Source organism: Rhinoraja longicauda, chromosome 11 (assembly GCF_053455715.1).
Source record: "Rhinoraja longicauda isolate Sanriku21f chromosome 11, sRhiLon1.1, whole genome shotgun sequence".
Classification (NCBI taxonomy): domain Eukaryota; kingdom Metazoa; phylum Chordata; class Chondrichthyes; order Rajiformes; family Arhynchobatidae; genus Rhinoraja; species Rhinoraja longicauda.
The window spans coordinates 400,549-417,039 of record NC_135963.1 but is presented as its reverse complement, the minus strand read 5'-3'; the positions used below and the strand labels follow the sequence as shown (position 1 = coordinate 417,039).

At 58.5% G+C, this 16,491-nt stretch overlaps 1 protein-coding gene across 1 annotated transcript in view; it reads right to left on the bottom strand.

Moving 5' to 3' along the window:
• LOC144598183 (glutamate-rich protein 3-like) overlaps positions 1–16,491 on the bottom strand; it is a 37,451-nt gene that overhangs the window by 15,757 nt on the left and 5,203 nt on the right. The window contains exons 2-4 of the mRNA XM_078408074.1: positions 8,072–8,165; positions 5,919–6,044; positions 703–831 (exon numbers count right to left, since the gene is read on the bottom strand). Of these exons, the coding sequence (XP_078264200.1) occupies positions 703–831; positions 5,919–6,044; positions 8,072–8,165 (349 nt within the window). The remainder of the gene's footprint in view (positions 1–702; positions 832–5,918; positions 6,045–8,071; positions 8,166–16,491) is intronic.

The following is a 16,491-nucleotide window of genomic DNA, read 5'->3' as shown; positions in this document are numbered from 1 at the left end:
TGTGTGTGGTCCCCCTGTGTGTGGGGTCCCCTGTGTGTGTGGGTCCCCCTGTGTGTGTGGGTCCCCCTGTGTGTGGTCCCCCTGTGTGTGCGTCCCCCTGTGTGTGTGGTCCCCTGTGTGTGGTCCCCCTGTGTGTGTGGTCCCTTGTGTGTGTGGTCCCCCTGTGTGTGTGGGTCCCCTGTGTGTGGTCCCCCTGTGTGTGGTCCCCCTGTGTGTGCGTCCCCCTGTGTGTGTGGTCCCCTGTGTGTGTGGTCCCCCTGTGTGTGGTCCCCCTGTGTGTGTGGTCCCCCTGTGTGTGTGGGTCCCCTGTGTGTGTGGGTCCCCCTGTGTGTGTGGGTCCCCCTGTGTGTGTGGGTCCCCCTGTGTGTGTGGGTCCCCCTGTGTGTGTGGGTCCCCTGTGTGTGTGGACCCCCTGTGTGTGTGGGTCCCCTGTGTGTGTGGGTCCCCTGTGTGTGTGGTCCCCTGTGTGTGTGGTCCCCTGTGTGTGTGGGTCCCCTGTGTGTGGCCCCCTGTGTGTGTGGGTCCCCCTGTGTGTGTGGGGTCCCCTGTGTGTGGGTCCCCTGTGTGTGGGTCCCCTGTGTGTGTGGTCCCCCTGTGTGTGTGGGTCCCCTGTGTTTGTGCGTCCCCCTGTGTGTGTGGTCCCCTGTGTGGATCCCCCGTGTGTGTGGCGTCCCTGTGCCGGGTCTCGGGGCCAGTACGTACCGAGGTGAGGGGGCCGGGCTCGCCCATGTTGGGCCCGGAGAGGCTGCGGTGGCAGTTGCGGGCGACGGCCGGTGGTCTCGGCGAGAGCCGGGGGGGCACGTCATCGTCCGGTCGCCGTGTCCGCTCGCCCTGCACGGCAACAACAGCCCATCAATGGCGGGGCGGGGCGGGGGGGTGGGAGAGGGGACGGGTGGACGGGAGGGCCAGGGGGGCCAGGGAAGGGCAGGGGCCAGAGAGGAGGGGCGGAGGGAGTTAGCGACACTGACCCACACACACACACTGGGGATTATTTACATTTACAGCAAGCCAATTAACCTACAAACCTACACGTCTTTGGAGTGTGGGAGGAAACCGGAGCGCCCGGAGAAAACCCACGCAGGTCACGGGGAGAACGTACAAACTCCGTACAGACAGCGCCCGTAGACAGGATGGAACATGGGTCTGTGGCGCTGTGAGGCAGCAGCTCTACCCGCTGCACCACCGTGCCGGCCTACATACACTACACTGTGTAGAGACATAGACAATAGGTGCAGGAGGAGACCATTCGGCCCTTCGAGCCAGCACCGCCATTCATTGTGATCATGGCTGATCATCCACAATCAGTAACCCGTGCCTGCCTTCTCCCCATATCCCTTGATTCCACTAGCCCCTAGAGCTCTATCTAACTCTCTTTTAGAGAGTGTTACAGTTACAACTATCGACACAGAGCGATACACTGAGAGACGTCTTGTGGTCAGAGTCACAGAGTGACACGGCGTGGAAACAGGCCCTTCGGCCCAACTTGCCCACACCGGCCAACAATGTCCCAGCTACACTAGTCCCACCTGCCCACACCGACCAACATGCCCCATCTACACTAGTCCCACCTGCCCACACTGACCAACATGCCCCATCTACACTAGTCCCACCTGCCCACACCGACCAACATGCCCCATCGACACTAGTCCCACCTGCCCACACTGACCAACATGCCCCATCTACACTAGTCCCACCTGCCCACACCGACCAACATGCCCCATCGACACTAGTCCCACCTGCCCACACCGACCAACATGCCCCATCTACACTAGTCCCACCTGCCCACACCGACCAACATGCCCCATCTACACTAGTCCCACCTGCCCACACCGACCAACATGCCCCATCTACACTAGTCCCACCTGCCCACACTGACCAACATGCCCCATCTACACTAGTCCCACCTGCCCACACCGACCAACATGCCCCATCTACACTAGTCCCTCCTGCCCACACCGACCAACATGCCCCATCTACACTAGTCCCACCTGCCCACACCGACCAACATGCCCCATCTACACTAGTCCCACCTGCCCACACCGACCAACATGTCCCAGCTACACTAGTCCCACCTGCCCACACTGACCAACATGCCCCATCTACACTAGTCCCACCTGCCCACACCGACCAACATGCCCCATCTACACTAGTTCCACCTGCCCACACCGACCAACATGCCCCATCTACACTAGTCCCACCTGCCCACACCGACCAACATGCCCCATCTACACTAGTCCCACCTGCCCACACCGACCAACATCTCCCAGCTACACTAGTCCCACCTGCCCACACCGACCAACATGCCCCAGCTACACTAGTCCCACCTGCCCACACCGACCAACATGTCCCAGCTACACTAGTCCCACCTGCCCACACCGACCAACATGCCCCATCTACACTAGTCCCACCTGCCCACACCGACCAACATGCCCCATCTACACTAGTCCCACCTGCCCACGCCGACCAACATGCCCCATCTACACTAGTCCCACCTGCCCACGCCGACCAACATGCCCCATCTACACTAGTCCCACCTGCCCACGCCGACCAACATGCCCCATCTACACTAGTCCCACCTGCCCACTCCGACCAACATGCCCCATCTACACTAGTCCCACCTGCCCACACCGACCAACATGCCCCATCTACACTAGTCCCACCTGCCCACACCGACCAACATGCCCCATCTACACTAGTCCCACCTGCCCACACCGACCAACATGCCCCATCTACAGTAGTCCCACCTGCCCACACCGACCAACATGCCCCATCTACACTAGTCCCACCTGCCCACACCGACCAACATGCCCCATCTACACTAGTCCCACCTGCCCACACCGACCAACATGCCCCATCTACACTAGTCCCACCTGCCCACACCGACCAACATCTCCCAGCTACACTAGTCCCACCTGCCCACACTGACCAACATGCCCCAGCTACACTAGTCCCACCTGCCCACACCGACCAACATGCCCCATCTACACTAGTCCCACCTGCCCACACCGACCAACATCTTCCAGCTACACTAGTCCCACCTGCCCACACCGACCAACATGTCCCAGCTACACTAGTCCCACCTGCCCACACCGACCAACATGCCCCATCTACACTAGTCCCACCTGCCCACACCGACCAACATGCCCCATCTACACTAGTCCCACCCGCCCACACCGACCAACATGCCCCATCTACACTAGTCCCACCTGCCCACGCCGACCAACATGCCCCATCTACACTAGTCCCACCTGCCCACACCGACCAACATGCCCCATCTACACTAGTCCCACCTGCCCACACCGACCAACATGCCCCATCTACACTAGTCCCACCTGCCCACACCGACTAACATGCCCCATCTACACTAGTCCCACCTGCCCACACCGACCAACATGCCCCATCTACACTAGTCCCACCTGCCCACACCGACCAACATGCCCCATCTACACTAGTCCCACCTGCCCACACCGACCAACATGCCCCATCTACACTAGTCCCACCTGCCCACACCGACCAACATGCCCCATCTACACTAGTCCCACCTGCCCACACCGACCAACATGCCCCATCTACACTAGTCCCACCTGCCCACACCGACCAACATGCCCCATCTACACTAGTCCCACCTGCCCACACCGACCAACATGCCCCATCTACACTAGTCCCACCTGCCCACACCGACCAACATGCCCCATCTACACTAGTCCCACCTGCCCACACCGACCAACATGCCCCATCTACACTAGTCCCACCTGCCCACACCAACCAACATGCCCCATCTACACTAGTCCCACCTGCCCACACCGACCAACATGCCCCATCTACACTAGTCCCACCTGCCTGCACTTGGTCCATATCCCTCCAAACCCGTCCTATCCATGCACCATAATCGTACTTTAATAGCCAAGTATATTTTGCAACATACTGATCACGAGTTTGTCTATCTCTGCCTTCAATATATCCACTGCCTTGTGGCCTCCACAGCCGTCTGAACCCCCCCCCCCTCCCGGTGCCAGCCCCCCCCCCCCCCTCCCGGTGCCAGCCCCCCCCCCCCCCCTCCCGGTGCCAGCCCCCCCCCCCATGTGTGTAACACGTGAACCATCACGGCTCAAGAGGGGGGACGGGGGCAGGAAACATCACCTTGAAACGCTGGACACGGTCTCGCCGACACACCTCCTCGAGACACCTCCTGATCTCCTGTTGGTGGAGGTGCTGGAGTGGGGTGGTGGGGGGGGGGGGAGGGGTAGGGGGGGGAGGGGGGGAAGGGAGGGAAGGAGGGGGAGGAGGGAGGGGGGGAAGAGCAGGAGCGGGAGTGGGGGGGAAGGGGGGAGGGGGAGAGGGGGGAAGCGGAGGGAGGGCGAAGAGCAGGAGCGAGAGGGAGGGTGGGGGGAAGAGGGGGAGGGGAGGGGGGGAAGGGAGATCAGGAGGGAGAGATGTGGGAAGAGGGAGGGAGGGAGAGGGGAGAAGGGGGTGGGGGAGAGCACAAGGAGGGGAGGGTTAGGGGGTGAGGAGGGAGAGCGGGGAGGGGGGAGTGGGGGAGAGGAGGGGGAGTGGGTGGGAGAGGGGGGAGTGGGTGGGAGAGGGGGGAGAGGGGGAGAGGGGGAGAGGGGGAGAGGGGGAGAGGGGGAGGGGGAGAGGGGGGAGAGGGGGGAGAGGGGGAGAGGGGGAGAGGGGGAGAGGGGGAGAGGGGGGAGAGGGGGAGAGGGGGGAGAGGGGGAGAGGGGGGAGAGGGGGAGAGGGGGGAGAGGGGGGAGAGGGGGGAGAGGGGGAGAGGGGGAGAGGGGGGGAGAGGGGGGAGAGGGGGGAGAGGGGGGAGAGGGGGGAGAGGGTCACTGCAGGAAACACGTTACCGCAGACAGACCGACACTCGCCTCCCCTGGGAGACCCCAGTGACCGTCCCTGCCCCCCCCCCGGGGAGAAACCCCATGGACAGTCAGTGCACAGCAAGACCCCACTGTGTTGAAGGGGAGGGGCAGGGAGGAAGGGAGAGGTGAAGAAGGGGGGGGGGGGTGAGGGGGACGGGGGTGAGATGGATGGGGAGTGGGTAGGGGGTGAGGTAGTGCAGGGAGTGGGGTGGGTGATGAGGTTGGTGAGAGTGTGGGTGGTGAGGGGGTGGGGGGTGAGTGGGGAGGGGGATGGGAGTGTGGGGAGGGGGAAGTGGGGAGGGGGATGGGGAGTGTGGGGGGGGAGTGGGGAGGGGACGAGTGGGGAGGGGGATGGGGAGTGTGGGGGGGGGAGTGGGGAGGGGGATGGGGAGTGTGGGGGGTGTGGGGAGGGGGGGAGTGGGGAGGGGGGGAGTGGGGAGGGGGGGAGTGGGGAGGTGGGGAGTGGGGAGGGGGGGAGTGGGGAGGGGGGAGGGGGGGAGTGGGGAGGGGGGGAGTGGGGAGTGGGGAGGGGGGGAGTGGGGAGGGGGAGGGGGAGTGTGGGGGGGGGAGTGGGGAGGGGGATGGGGAGTGTGGGGGGGGAGTGGGGAGGGGGGGAGTGGGGAGGGGGGAGTGGGGAGGTGGGGAGTGGGGAGGGGGGGAGTGGGGAGGGGGGGAGTGGGGAGGGGGGGAGTGGGGAGGTGGGGAGTGGGGAGGGGGGGAGTGGGGAGTGTGGGGGGGGAGGTGGGGAGTGGGGAGGGGGGGAGTGGGGAGTGGGGAGGGGGGGAGTGGGGAGGGGGGAAGTGGGGAGGGGGGGAGTGGGGAGTGTGGGGGGGGAGGTGGGGAGTGGGGAGGGGGGAGTGGGGAGTCGGGAGGGGGGGAGTGGGGAGGGGGGAAGTGGGGAGGGGGGGAGTGGGGAGGGGGGGAGTGTGGGGTGGGGAGTGGGGAGGGGGGGAGTGGGGAGGGGGGGAGTGGGGAGGGGGGAAGTGGGGAGGGGGGGAGTGGGGAGGTGGGGAGTGGGGAGGGGGGGAGTGGGGAGGGGGAGGGGTGCTGTACCTCCATGGTGAGCACCTTGTTGTACACAGCCTGGGCCAGACTGTCACGGACATATTTCTGGTGGTCTTGCCGCGCCACATTGAGACGATATTCTTTCTCGGACACGATGCGCCCGTTCCTGGTGACCTGCAGGAAAAACATAGACAACAGGTGCAGGAGGAGACCAACATGCAGACACAGACACCAGCAAAAGCCGGGTCAGGCAAAGTCGATCAGGGACTATCGCAACGCTCAAGAAACATTCTGAAGGAACCAGTCTGGAGAAGGGACTCGACCCGAAACGTCACCCATTCTCTCTCTCCACAGATGTTGCCTGACTCCAGCACTCTGTGTTTATCTTTGGTTTAAAGCAGCATCTGCAGTTCCTTCACACACACTCAAGTGGGAGAGAGGAGGGAGTGGAGGTGCAGGAGTGGGGGGAGGGAGGGAGGGGGAGTGAAGGTGCAGGAGTGGGAGGGTGTGGAGGCGCGGGTGCGGGGGGAGGGAGTAGGGGAGGGAGGGAGTGGGGGAGGGAGGGAGTGGTGGTGCAGGAGTGTGGGGGGGTAGGGAGGGGGTGAGTGGAGGGAGGGAGTGGAGGGGGTGAGTGGAGGGGGGGGAGGTAGGGAGGGGGTGAGTGGAGGTGCGAGTGTGGGGGGGTAGGGAGGGGGTGAGTGGAGGGGGTGAGTGGAGGGGGTGAGTGGAGGGGGTGAGTGGGGGGAGTGGGGGGGGGGTAGGGAGGGGGTGTGTGGAAGGAGTGTGGGGGGGGTAGGGAGGGGGTGAGTGGAGGGACGGAGTGGAGGTGCGAGTGTGGGGGGGGTAGGGAGGGGGTGAGTGGAGGTGCGAGTGTGGGGGGGGGTAAGGAGGGGGTGTGTGGAGGGAGTGTGGGGGGGTAGGGAGGGGGTGAGTGGGGGGAGTGGGCGGGTGGTAGGGAGGGGGTGAGGGAGTGGGGGGAGTGTGGGGGGGTAGGGAGGGGGTGAGTGGAGGGGGTGAGTGGAGGTGCGAGTGTGGGGGGGGTAGGGAGGGGGTGAGTGGAGGTGGTGAGTGGAGGGGGTGAGTGGAGGTGCGAGTGTGGGGGGGTAGGGAGGGGGTGAGTGGAGGGGGTGAGTCGAGGTGCGAGTGTTGGGGGGGGTAGGGAGGGGGTGAGTGGGGGGAGTGTGGGGGGGGTAGGGAGGGGGTGAGTGGGGGGAGTGTGAGGGGAGGTAGGGAGGGGGTGAGTGGAGGGGGTGAGTGGAGGGGGTGAGTGGAGGTGCGAGTGTGGGGGGGGGTTAGGGAGGGGGTGAGTGGGGGGAGTGTGGGGGGGGGTAGGGAGGGGGTGAGTGGAGGGGGTGAGTGGAGGTGCGAGTGTGGGGGGGGGTAGGGAGGGGGTGAGTGGAGGGGGTGAGTGGAGGTGCGAGTGTGGGGGGGGGTAGGGAGGGGGTGAGTGGAGGTGGTGAGTGGAGGGGGTGAGTGGAGGTGCGAGTGTTGGGGGGGGGTAGGGAGGGGGTGAGTGGAGGTGGTGAGTGGAGGGGGTGAGTGGAGGTGCGAGTGTTGGGGGGGGTAGGGAGGGGGTGAGTGGGGGGAGTGTGGGGGGGGTAGGGAGGGGGTGAGTGGAGGGGGTGAGTGGAGGGGGTGAGTGGAGGTGCGAGTGTGGGGGGGGTAGGGAGGGGGTGAGTGGGGGGAGTGTGGGGGGGGGTAGGGAGGGGGTGAGTGGAGGGGGTGAGTGGAGGTGCGAGTGTGGGGCGGGGTAGGGAGGGGGTGAGTGGAGGTGGTGAGTGGAGGGGGTGAGTGGAGGTGCGAGTGTTGGGGGGGTAGGGAGGGGGTGAGTGGAGGTGCGAGTGTGGGGGTGGTAGGGAGGGGGTGAGTGGAGGTGGTGAGTGGAGGGGGTGAGTGGAGGTGCGAGTGTGGGGGGGGTAGGGAGGGGGTGAGTGGAGGTGGTGAGTGGAGGGGGTGAGTGGAGGTGCGAGTGTTGGGGGGGGGTAGGGAGGGGGTGAGTGGGGGGAGTGTGGGGGGGGGTAGGGAGGGGGTGAGTGGAGGGGGTGAGTGGAGGTGCGAGTGTTGTGGGGGTAGGGAGGGGGTGAGTGGGGGGAGTGTGGGGGGGGGTAGGGAGGGGGTGAGTGGAGGGGGTGAGTGGAGGGGGTGAGTGGAGGTGCGAGTGTGGGGGGGGGGGTTAGGGAGGGGGTGAGGCTGCCACGTACCAGGCCCACACGCTGGAGGTGTCTCCGTACACGAGTGTTGTTGAAGTATCCGGTCAGATGTTTGTCGGTCAGGCTGTTGTAGGCAGCCAAGGGTCTGAAACACAAACCACAAGCGGTCAGTGCCCACGACCCCTCTGGCCTGGGGTCACAGGTCAGGGTTAAACACAGCACCACTCACCCTCACAGAACATTCCGGACTGGCATGCTACCCCCCACAGCACCTGGGAACACATTTCAACAGGTCATAAGTGATAGGAGCAGAATTAGGCCATTCGGCCCATCTACTCCACCACTCAACCATGGCTGATTTATCTCTCCCTCCTAACCCCATTCTCCTGCCTTCTCCCCGTAACCCCTGACACCCGCACTGATCAACAATCTATCTATCTCTGCCACAAAAATATCCACTGACTTGTGGTCTCCACAGCCGTCTGTGGCAAAGAATCACCACCCTCTGACATTTGGATAGCAGTAACGGGATCATTCCGAGTCAGCATGGATTTACGAAGGGGAAATCATGCTTGACAAATCTACTGGAATTTTTTGAGGATGTAACTAGGAAAATTGACAAGGGAGAGTCAGTGGATGTGGTGTACCTCGACTTTCAGAAAGCCTTCGACAAGGTCCCACATAGGAGATTAGTGGGCAAAATTAGGGCACATGGTATTGGGGGTAGGGTACTGACATGGATAGAAAATTGGTTGACAGACAGAAAGCAAAGAGAGGGGATAAATGGGCCCCTTTCGGAATGGCAGGCAGTGACCAGTGGGGTACCGCAAGGCTCGGTGCTGGGACCCCAGCTATTTACGATATACATTAATGACTTAGACGAAGGGATTAAAAGTACCATTAGCAAATTTGCGGATGATACTAAGTTGGGGGGTAGTGTGAATTGTGAGGAAGATGCAATAAGGCTGCAGGGTGACTTGGACAGGTTGTGTGAGTGGGCGGATACATGGCAGATGCAGTTTAATGTAGATAAGTGTGAGGTTATTCACTTTGGAAGTAAGAATAGAAAGGCAGATTATTATCTGAATGGTGTCAAGTTAGGAGGAGGGGGAGTTCAACGAGATCTGGGTGTCCTAGTGCATCAGTCAATGAAAGGAAGCATGCAGGTACAGCAGGCAGTGAAGAAAGCCAATGGAATGTTGGCCTTCGTAACAAGAGGAGTTGAGTATAGGAGCAAAGAGGTCCTTCTACAGTTGTACCGGGCCCTGGTGAGACCGCACCTGGAGTACTGTGTGCAGTTTTGGTCTCCAAATTTGAGGAAGGATATTCTTGCTATGGAGGGCGTGCAGCGTAGGTTCACTAGGTTAATTCCCGGAATGGCGGGACTGTCGTATGTTGAAAGGCTGGAGCGATTGGGCTTGTATACACTGGAATTTAGAAGGATGAGGGGGGATCTTATTGAAACATATAAGATAATTAGGGGATTGGACACATTAGAGGCAGATAACATGTTCCCAATGTTGGGGGAGTCCAGAACAAGGGGCCACAGTTTAAGAATAAGGGGTAGGCCATTTAGAACGGAGATGAGGAAGAACTTTTTCAGTCAGAGGGTGGTGAAGGTGTGGAATTCTCTGCCTCAGAAGGCAGTGGAGGCCAGTTCGTTGGATGCTTTCAAGAGAGAGCTGGATAGAGCTCTTAAGGATAGCGGAGTGAGGGGGTATGGGGAGAAGGCAGGAACGGGGTACTGATTGAGAGTGATCAGCCATGATCGCATTGAATGGCGGTGCTGGCTCGAAGGGCTGAATGACCTACTCCTGCACCTATTGTCTATTGTCTATTGTCTATAAAGATAATTCCTCTTAATCAATTAGTACCCAGCGTGGAAACAGGCCCTTCGGTCCAACTCGCCCACACCGACCAACATGCCCCATCTACACTAGTCCCACCTGCCCACACCGACCAACATGCCCCATCTACACTAGTCCCACCTGCCCACACCGACCAACATGCCCCATCTACACTAGTCCCACCTGCCCACACCGACCAACATGCCCCATCTACACTAGTCCCACCTGCCCACACCGACCAACATGCCCCATCTACACTAGTCCCTCCTGCCCACACCGACCAACATGCCCCATCTACACTAGTCCCACCTGCCCACACCGGCCAACATGCCCCATCTACACTAGTCCCACCTGCCTGCATTGGGCCCATATCCCTCTCTGTCTGTCCTATCCATGTACCTGTCCAAATGTTTTTTTAAATGTGAATAGAGTGCAGAAAATACCAGAGTACAGAATATAATGTTAGAGCATTATAGTTACAATAGACAATAGGTGCAGGAGGAGGCCGTTCGGCTCTTCGAGCCAGCACCACCATTCAATGTGATCATGGCCGATCATTTTCAATCAGTACCCCGTTCCTGCCTTCTCCCCATACCCCCTAAGTTACAGTGAAAACCCCCAGTGCTCTCGGAGGTAGGTTGGAAGGTCGGGGCCGTTGCTGATGGAAGCACCAAGGGTCAGAGGACTCGGGTTTAAGGTGAAAGGGGAAAGATTTACTAGGAACCCGAGGGGCAGCTTTTCCACACAGAGGGTGGTGGGTGGATGGAACGAGCTGCTGGAGGAGGTGGTTGAGGCTGGGACTATCACCAAGTTTAAAAAACATTTGGACAGGTAAATGGATAGGACAGGTTTAGTGGGATAGGGGCCAAACGCGGGCAGGTGGGACGAATGTAGATGGGGCATGTTCACTGTACCTCGGGACACGTGACAATAAACTAAACTAAACTAGTTTATGGGTCGGTGTGGGCAGGTTGGGCCGAAGGGCCTGTTTCCGTGCTGAATGACTCTATGACTCTGATCTGCATCTCAGCCAGCATGGACAAGGTGGGCCGAAGGGCCTGTTTCCAGGCAGTGTGATTCTGGGACATGCCTGTAGCTTCTGGGGGGGGGGGGGGGGGATAGACCGTGTTGCACGTGTACACGGTGTGTGGGAGGCTGCAGCATCTGAAGGGACTGCTCCTGGAGTTCTGGCTGCGTTTCCGCCCCACGATCCTGGCGTGTGGACCCTGGGCAGGGGGTGGGGAGAGTCAGCGGGCAGGATGGCCCTGTCGTTCTGCTCCTGGGCCTGTCCAAGATAGCCCTGTCGGTCTGCTCCTGGGCCTGGCCAAGATCGCCCTGTCGTTCTGCTCCTGGGCCTGTCCAAGATAGCCCTGTCGTTCTGCTCCTGGGCCTGGCCAAGATCGCCCTGTCGTTCTGCTCCTGGGCCTGTCCAAGATAGCCCTGTCGGTCTGCTCCTGGGCCTGGCCAAGATCGCCCTGTCGGTCTGCTCCGGAGCCTGGCCAAGATGGCCATCCGTCGGTCCAGGCAGCGGGCGGTCGATGGCCACACCAGAGTCGGCCGCCCGCCCCAGTACCGGGCCGATGTCCGATCGTGCCGCGTGCCCCAGGAGAGGGAACACGCGGTGTCCACGGGGACGCTGGAGGCTGTACGTGAACGCTGGTCGCTGTGGGGAGGGCGAGGGGATTGAAGATGGAGATGCCACCATTGCTTTATAATGATCGCCCGATGGAACGCGACCACTGACAGTCTTTGTACTTTCTGGTACATTGAAAGTCCGGCACGGTGGTGCAGCGGGTAGAGCTGCTGCCTCACAGCGCCAGAGAACCGGGTTCCATCCCGACTACGGGCGCTGTCTGTACGGAGTTTGTACGTTCTCCCCGTGACCCGCGTGGGTTTTCTCCGGGCGCTCCGGTTTCCTCCCACACTCCAAAGACGTGCAGGTTTGTAGGTTAATTGGCTTTGGTGTAAATGTAAAACATTGACCCTAGTGTGTGTAGTATAGTGTTAGTGTGCGGGGATCGCTGGTCAATAGACAATAGGTGCAGGAGGAGGCCATTCGGCCCTTCGAGCCAGCACCGCCATTCACTGTGACCATGGCTAATCATCCACAATCACTACCCCGTTCCTGCCTTCTCCCCATACCCCCTCATTCGATGCGGGCTCGGTGGGCCAAAGTTGTATCTCTAAACTAAACTAAAGTATAAACACTGAATAAAATTCTTGTTAAGAAGGGAAAAAGCGTGTATCTGGTGTGAATCTGGGTCCAAGTTGTTAATGAGTTTGTTTCAATTAGCAGTGCCTAGTGTTTCAGGCCCCACCAGTCTCAGTGGTGTAGAGGTGATGAATCAGCTCCCAGTCTCCTCTCCCGAGGGTTCCGTGTGGACCCAGCTGGGCACAGGGCCTGCCTAGGCTTGCACACGGGTCTCCACACGCCTGGCACACGCTCCCGTCCCGTCCCCAGCACGCGGTGCCGAGCGGCGGGAGTGGAGGTGATGGGGAGGTGGGGAAACATAATAATCGCGGGATTCCCAACGCGCCCAACAGCCTGGTTAAGGGAGCAAAGCGGGCAAACACTCAGCGGGTCGGGCATTGTCCTGGGTGTGGTTCACGCTCCAGCTCCCCGCAACGTCAGCACAGCGCTCAAATGAAAGGTTCCCACCTCCACAGAGGCTGCCCGACCCTCTGAGAGTTTCTGCACAAGTTCACAAGACAGAGCAGCAGAATTAGGCCCTTCGGCCCATCCAGTCCACCCCGCCATTCAATCACGGCTGATCTATCTCTCCCTCCTAACCCCATTCTCCTCCCTTCTCCCCATAACCCCTGACACCTGCACTGATCAACAATCTATCTGTCTTTGCCTTAAATATACCCACTGACATGTGGCCTCCACAGCCGTCTGTGGCAAAGAATCCCACAGATTCACCACCCTCTGACTATAGAAATTCCTCCTCATCTCCTTCCTAAAGGAACATCTTTTAATTCTGAGGCTGTGCCCTCTGGTCCTAGACTCTCCCACTAGTGGGAACATCCTCTCCACATCCACAGCAAGACTCCACAAACATCAGACTATGGCTGATCTGCACTGTGCAACTCTCACGGATTGGCAGAATAACTGAAAGTGGCAACACAAGTAGAATTCAGAGATACAGCGTGGAAACAGGCCCTTCGGCCCATCGAGTCTGCACCGACCAGCAACCACCCCGTACACTAACACTATCGCACACTACAGATAGAGTGGGTAGCACTGTAAACAAGGTGTGCTTGCTTTCATGGGCACATAGTACAAGACTCAGGAAGTGATGATGTAGCTTGCTTGGACTTTGGTCCTAATGATCCCAGGAATGAGTGGGTTAACCTATGATGAGCGTTTGTGGGCACTGGGCCTGCACTTGCTGGAGTTTAGAAGGATGAGGGGGGACCTCATTGGAACGTACAGAACAGTGAGCGGCCTGGATAGAGTGGATGTGGAGAGGATGTTTCCAATAGTGGGAGAGTCTAGGACCAGAGGACACAGCCTCAGAATTAAAGGGCGTTCCTTTAGGAAGGAGATGAGGAGGAATTACTTTAGTCAGAGGGTGGTGAATCTGTGGGATTCTTTGCCACAGACGGCTGTGGAGGCCACAAGTCAGTGGGTATAGTTAACACAGAGATAGATAGATTGTCGATCAGTGCGGGTGTCAGGGTTATGGTTTCAAGTCAAGTCAAGTCAAGTCCATTTTATTTGTACAGCACATTTAAAAACAACCCACATTGACCAAAGTGCTGTACATCTGATTAGGAAAAAAATGAAACATACAGTAGCACGCAAACATAACAGCACATACAAAACAGTTCACAGCGCCTCCTCAATGAGCCTCAAACGCTAGGGAGTAGAAATAGGTTTTGAGCCTGGACTTAAAGGAGTGGATGGAGGGGGCAGTTCTGATGGGGAGAGGGATGCTGTTCCACAGTCTAGGAGCTGCAACCGCAAAAGCGCGGTCACCCCTGAGCTTAAGCCTAGACCGCGTTTCAGTGGACAATGTGGGAACAGCTGGATGACCTTGACTTCGCAGACAACATAGTTCTCCTTTCACACACACAGATACAAATGCAGGAGAAGACGGACAGACTCTTATAAGCTGCAACAGAACTTGGTCTTACACCCAATACAGCAAAGACACAGGTGATGGAGATCCAGTCCAAAACCAGCAGCCCTCTCCTCATGCACAGCACTGTCCTGGAGGAGGGAGAAACATTCACAGACCTGGGCAGTGTGGTGGACACCACCGAGGGGCAGTGTGGTGGACACCACCGAGGGGCAGTGTGGTGGACACCACCGGGGGGCAGTGTGGTGGACACCACCGGGGGGCAGTGTGGTGGACACCACCGAGGGGCAGTGTGGTGGACACCACCGAGGGGCAGTGTGATGGACACCACCGAGGGGCAGTGTGGTGGACATCACCGAGGGGCAGTGTGGTGGACATCACCGGGGGGCAGTGTGATGGACACCACCGGGGGGCAGTGTGGTGGACATCACCGAGGGGCAGTGTGATGGACATCACCGAGGGGCAGTGTGATGGACATCATCGAGGGGCAGATGCAGACATAAAAAGCAGAATAAAAACAGACTGTCATATGTTGAAAGACTGGAGTGACTAGGCTTGTATACACTGGAATTTAGAAGGATGAGAGGGGATCTTATCGAAACGTATATGATTATTTAGGGGTTGGACACGTTAGAGGCAGGAAACATGTTCCCAATGTTGGGGGAGTCCAGAACCAGGGGCCACAGTTTAAGAATAAGGGTTAGGCCATTTAGAACGGAGATGAGGAAAAACTTTTTCAGTCAGAGAGTTGTGAATCTGTGGAATTCTCTGCCTCAGAAGGCAGTGGAGGCCAATTCTCTGAATGCATTCAAGAGAGAGCTGGATAGAGCTCTTAAGGATAGTGGAGTCAGGGGGTATGGGGAGAAGGCAGGAACGGGGTACTGATTGAGAATGATCAGCCATGATCACATTGAATGGCGGTGCTGGCTCGATGGGCCGAATGGCCTCCTCCTGCACCAATTGTCTATTGTCTATTGAATCAATAAGTCTAGGGTGATGTTTAACATGCTCAGGAAGATCTGGAGCTCAAAATACATCTCAATCAACACCAAAATACGCATCTTTAATTCAAATGTGAAGCAGATGATGCTGTACGGATCAGAAACATGGAAAACAACAAAATACGCAACAAACAGGCTGCAAACATTCATTAACACCTGCCTCAGGAGAATACTAGACATCTGGAGAGACAAAGTAAGCAATGTGGACATGTGGAAAAGAACAAGCCAGGATCCCATTGACTTACAAATTCGAAAGAGAAAATGGAGTTGGATTGGACACACCCTCATAAAACTTGCCACAAACATCACCCGGCCACAAACATCACCCGGCAAGCCCTGAAATGGAACCGCCAAGGAAAGAGGAAAAGAGGTGGCCCCAGGAACAGCTGGAGAAGAGGTGTCCAGGCGGAAACGTCTGGGAGTGGGCTCAACTGTGGAGATCTCAAAAGAACAGCCAACAACTGAGTGAGGTGGAGGACATATGTCAATGGCCTGTGCTCCCTAGAGGAGCCAAGGGCTTAAGAAGAAGAAGAAGTCAGAGGTTATGGGGAGAAGGCAGGAGAATGGGGTTAGGAGAGAGAGATAGATCAGCCGTGATTGAATGGCGGAGTAGACTTGATGGGCCGAATGGCCTAATTCTATGCCTATTCCTTGTGACCTTCTGGTCAGGCTGCATTTGGAGTATTGAGTGCAGTTTGGTTGCCCCAATAATAGGATATGGAGGCTTTAGAGAGGGGGGGCAGAGGAGGTTTACCACAATGCTGCCTGGGTTAGAGGGTGTGAGCTACAGGGAGAGGGTGGATTAGAGGGTGTGAGCTACAGGGAGAGGGTGGGTTAGAGGCTTCCAGCTACAGGGAGAGGGTGGGTTAGAGGGTGTGAGCTACAGGGAGAGGGTGGATTAGAGGGTGTGAGCTACAGGGAGAGGTTGGATTAGAGGGTGTGAGCTACAGGGAGTGGGTGGACAGACTGGGATTGTTTTATCGCGAGCGTGGGAGGTTGAGGGGAGACCAGAGAGAAGTTTGTACAATGATGAGAGAATATTTAAGAAGCAGTTAGACAGGTACATGGTTTGGAGAGACATTGGCCAAACGCGGGCAGCTGGGACTAATGTAGCTGGGACATGTTTGCTGGTGTGCACAAGTTGGGCCGAAGGGCCTGTTTCCACACTGTGTCACTCTGTGACTCTATGAAGGGCCTGTGTCACTCTGTGACTCTATGAAGGGCCTGTTTCCACACTGTGTCACTCTGTGACTATGAAGGGCCTGTTTCCGTGCTGTCTCACTCTGTGACTCTATGAAGGGCCTGTTTCCACACTGTGTCACTCTGTGACTCTATGAAGGGCCTGTGTCACTCTGTGACTCTATGAAGGGCCTGTTTCCACACTGTATCACTCTGTGACTCTATGAAGGGCCTGTTTCCACACTGTATCACTCTGTGACTCTGTGAGCAGTGTCAGCTTCCCACGCACTGACCTGTAGCCACCAAACATTTACCGTACAAACACCGTAACCACGGCTGCCCATTGGCAGTGCCGGCCC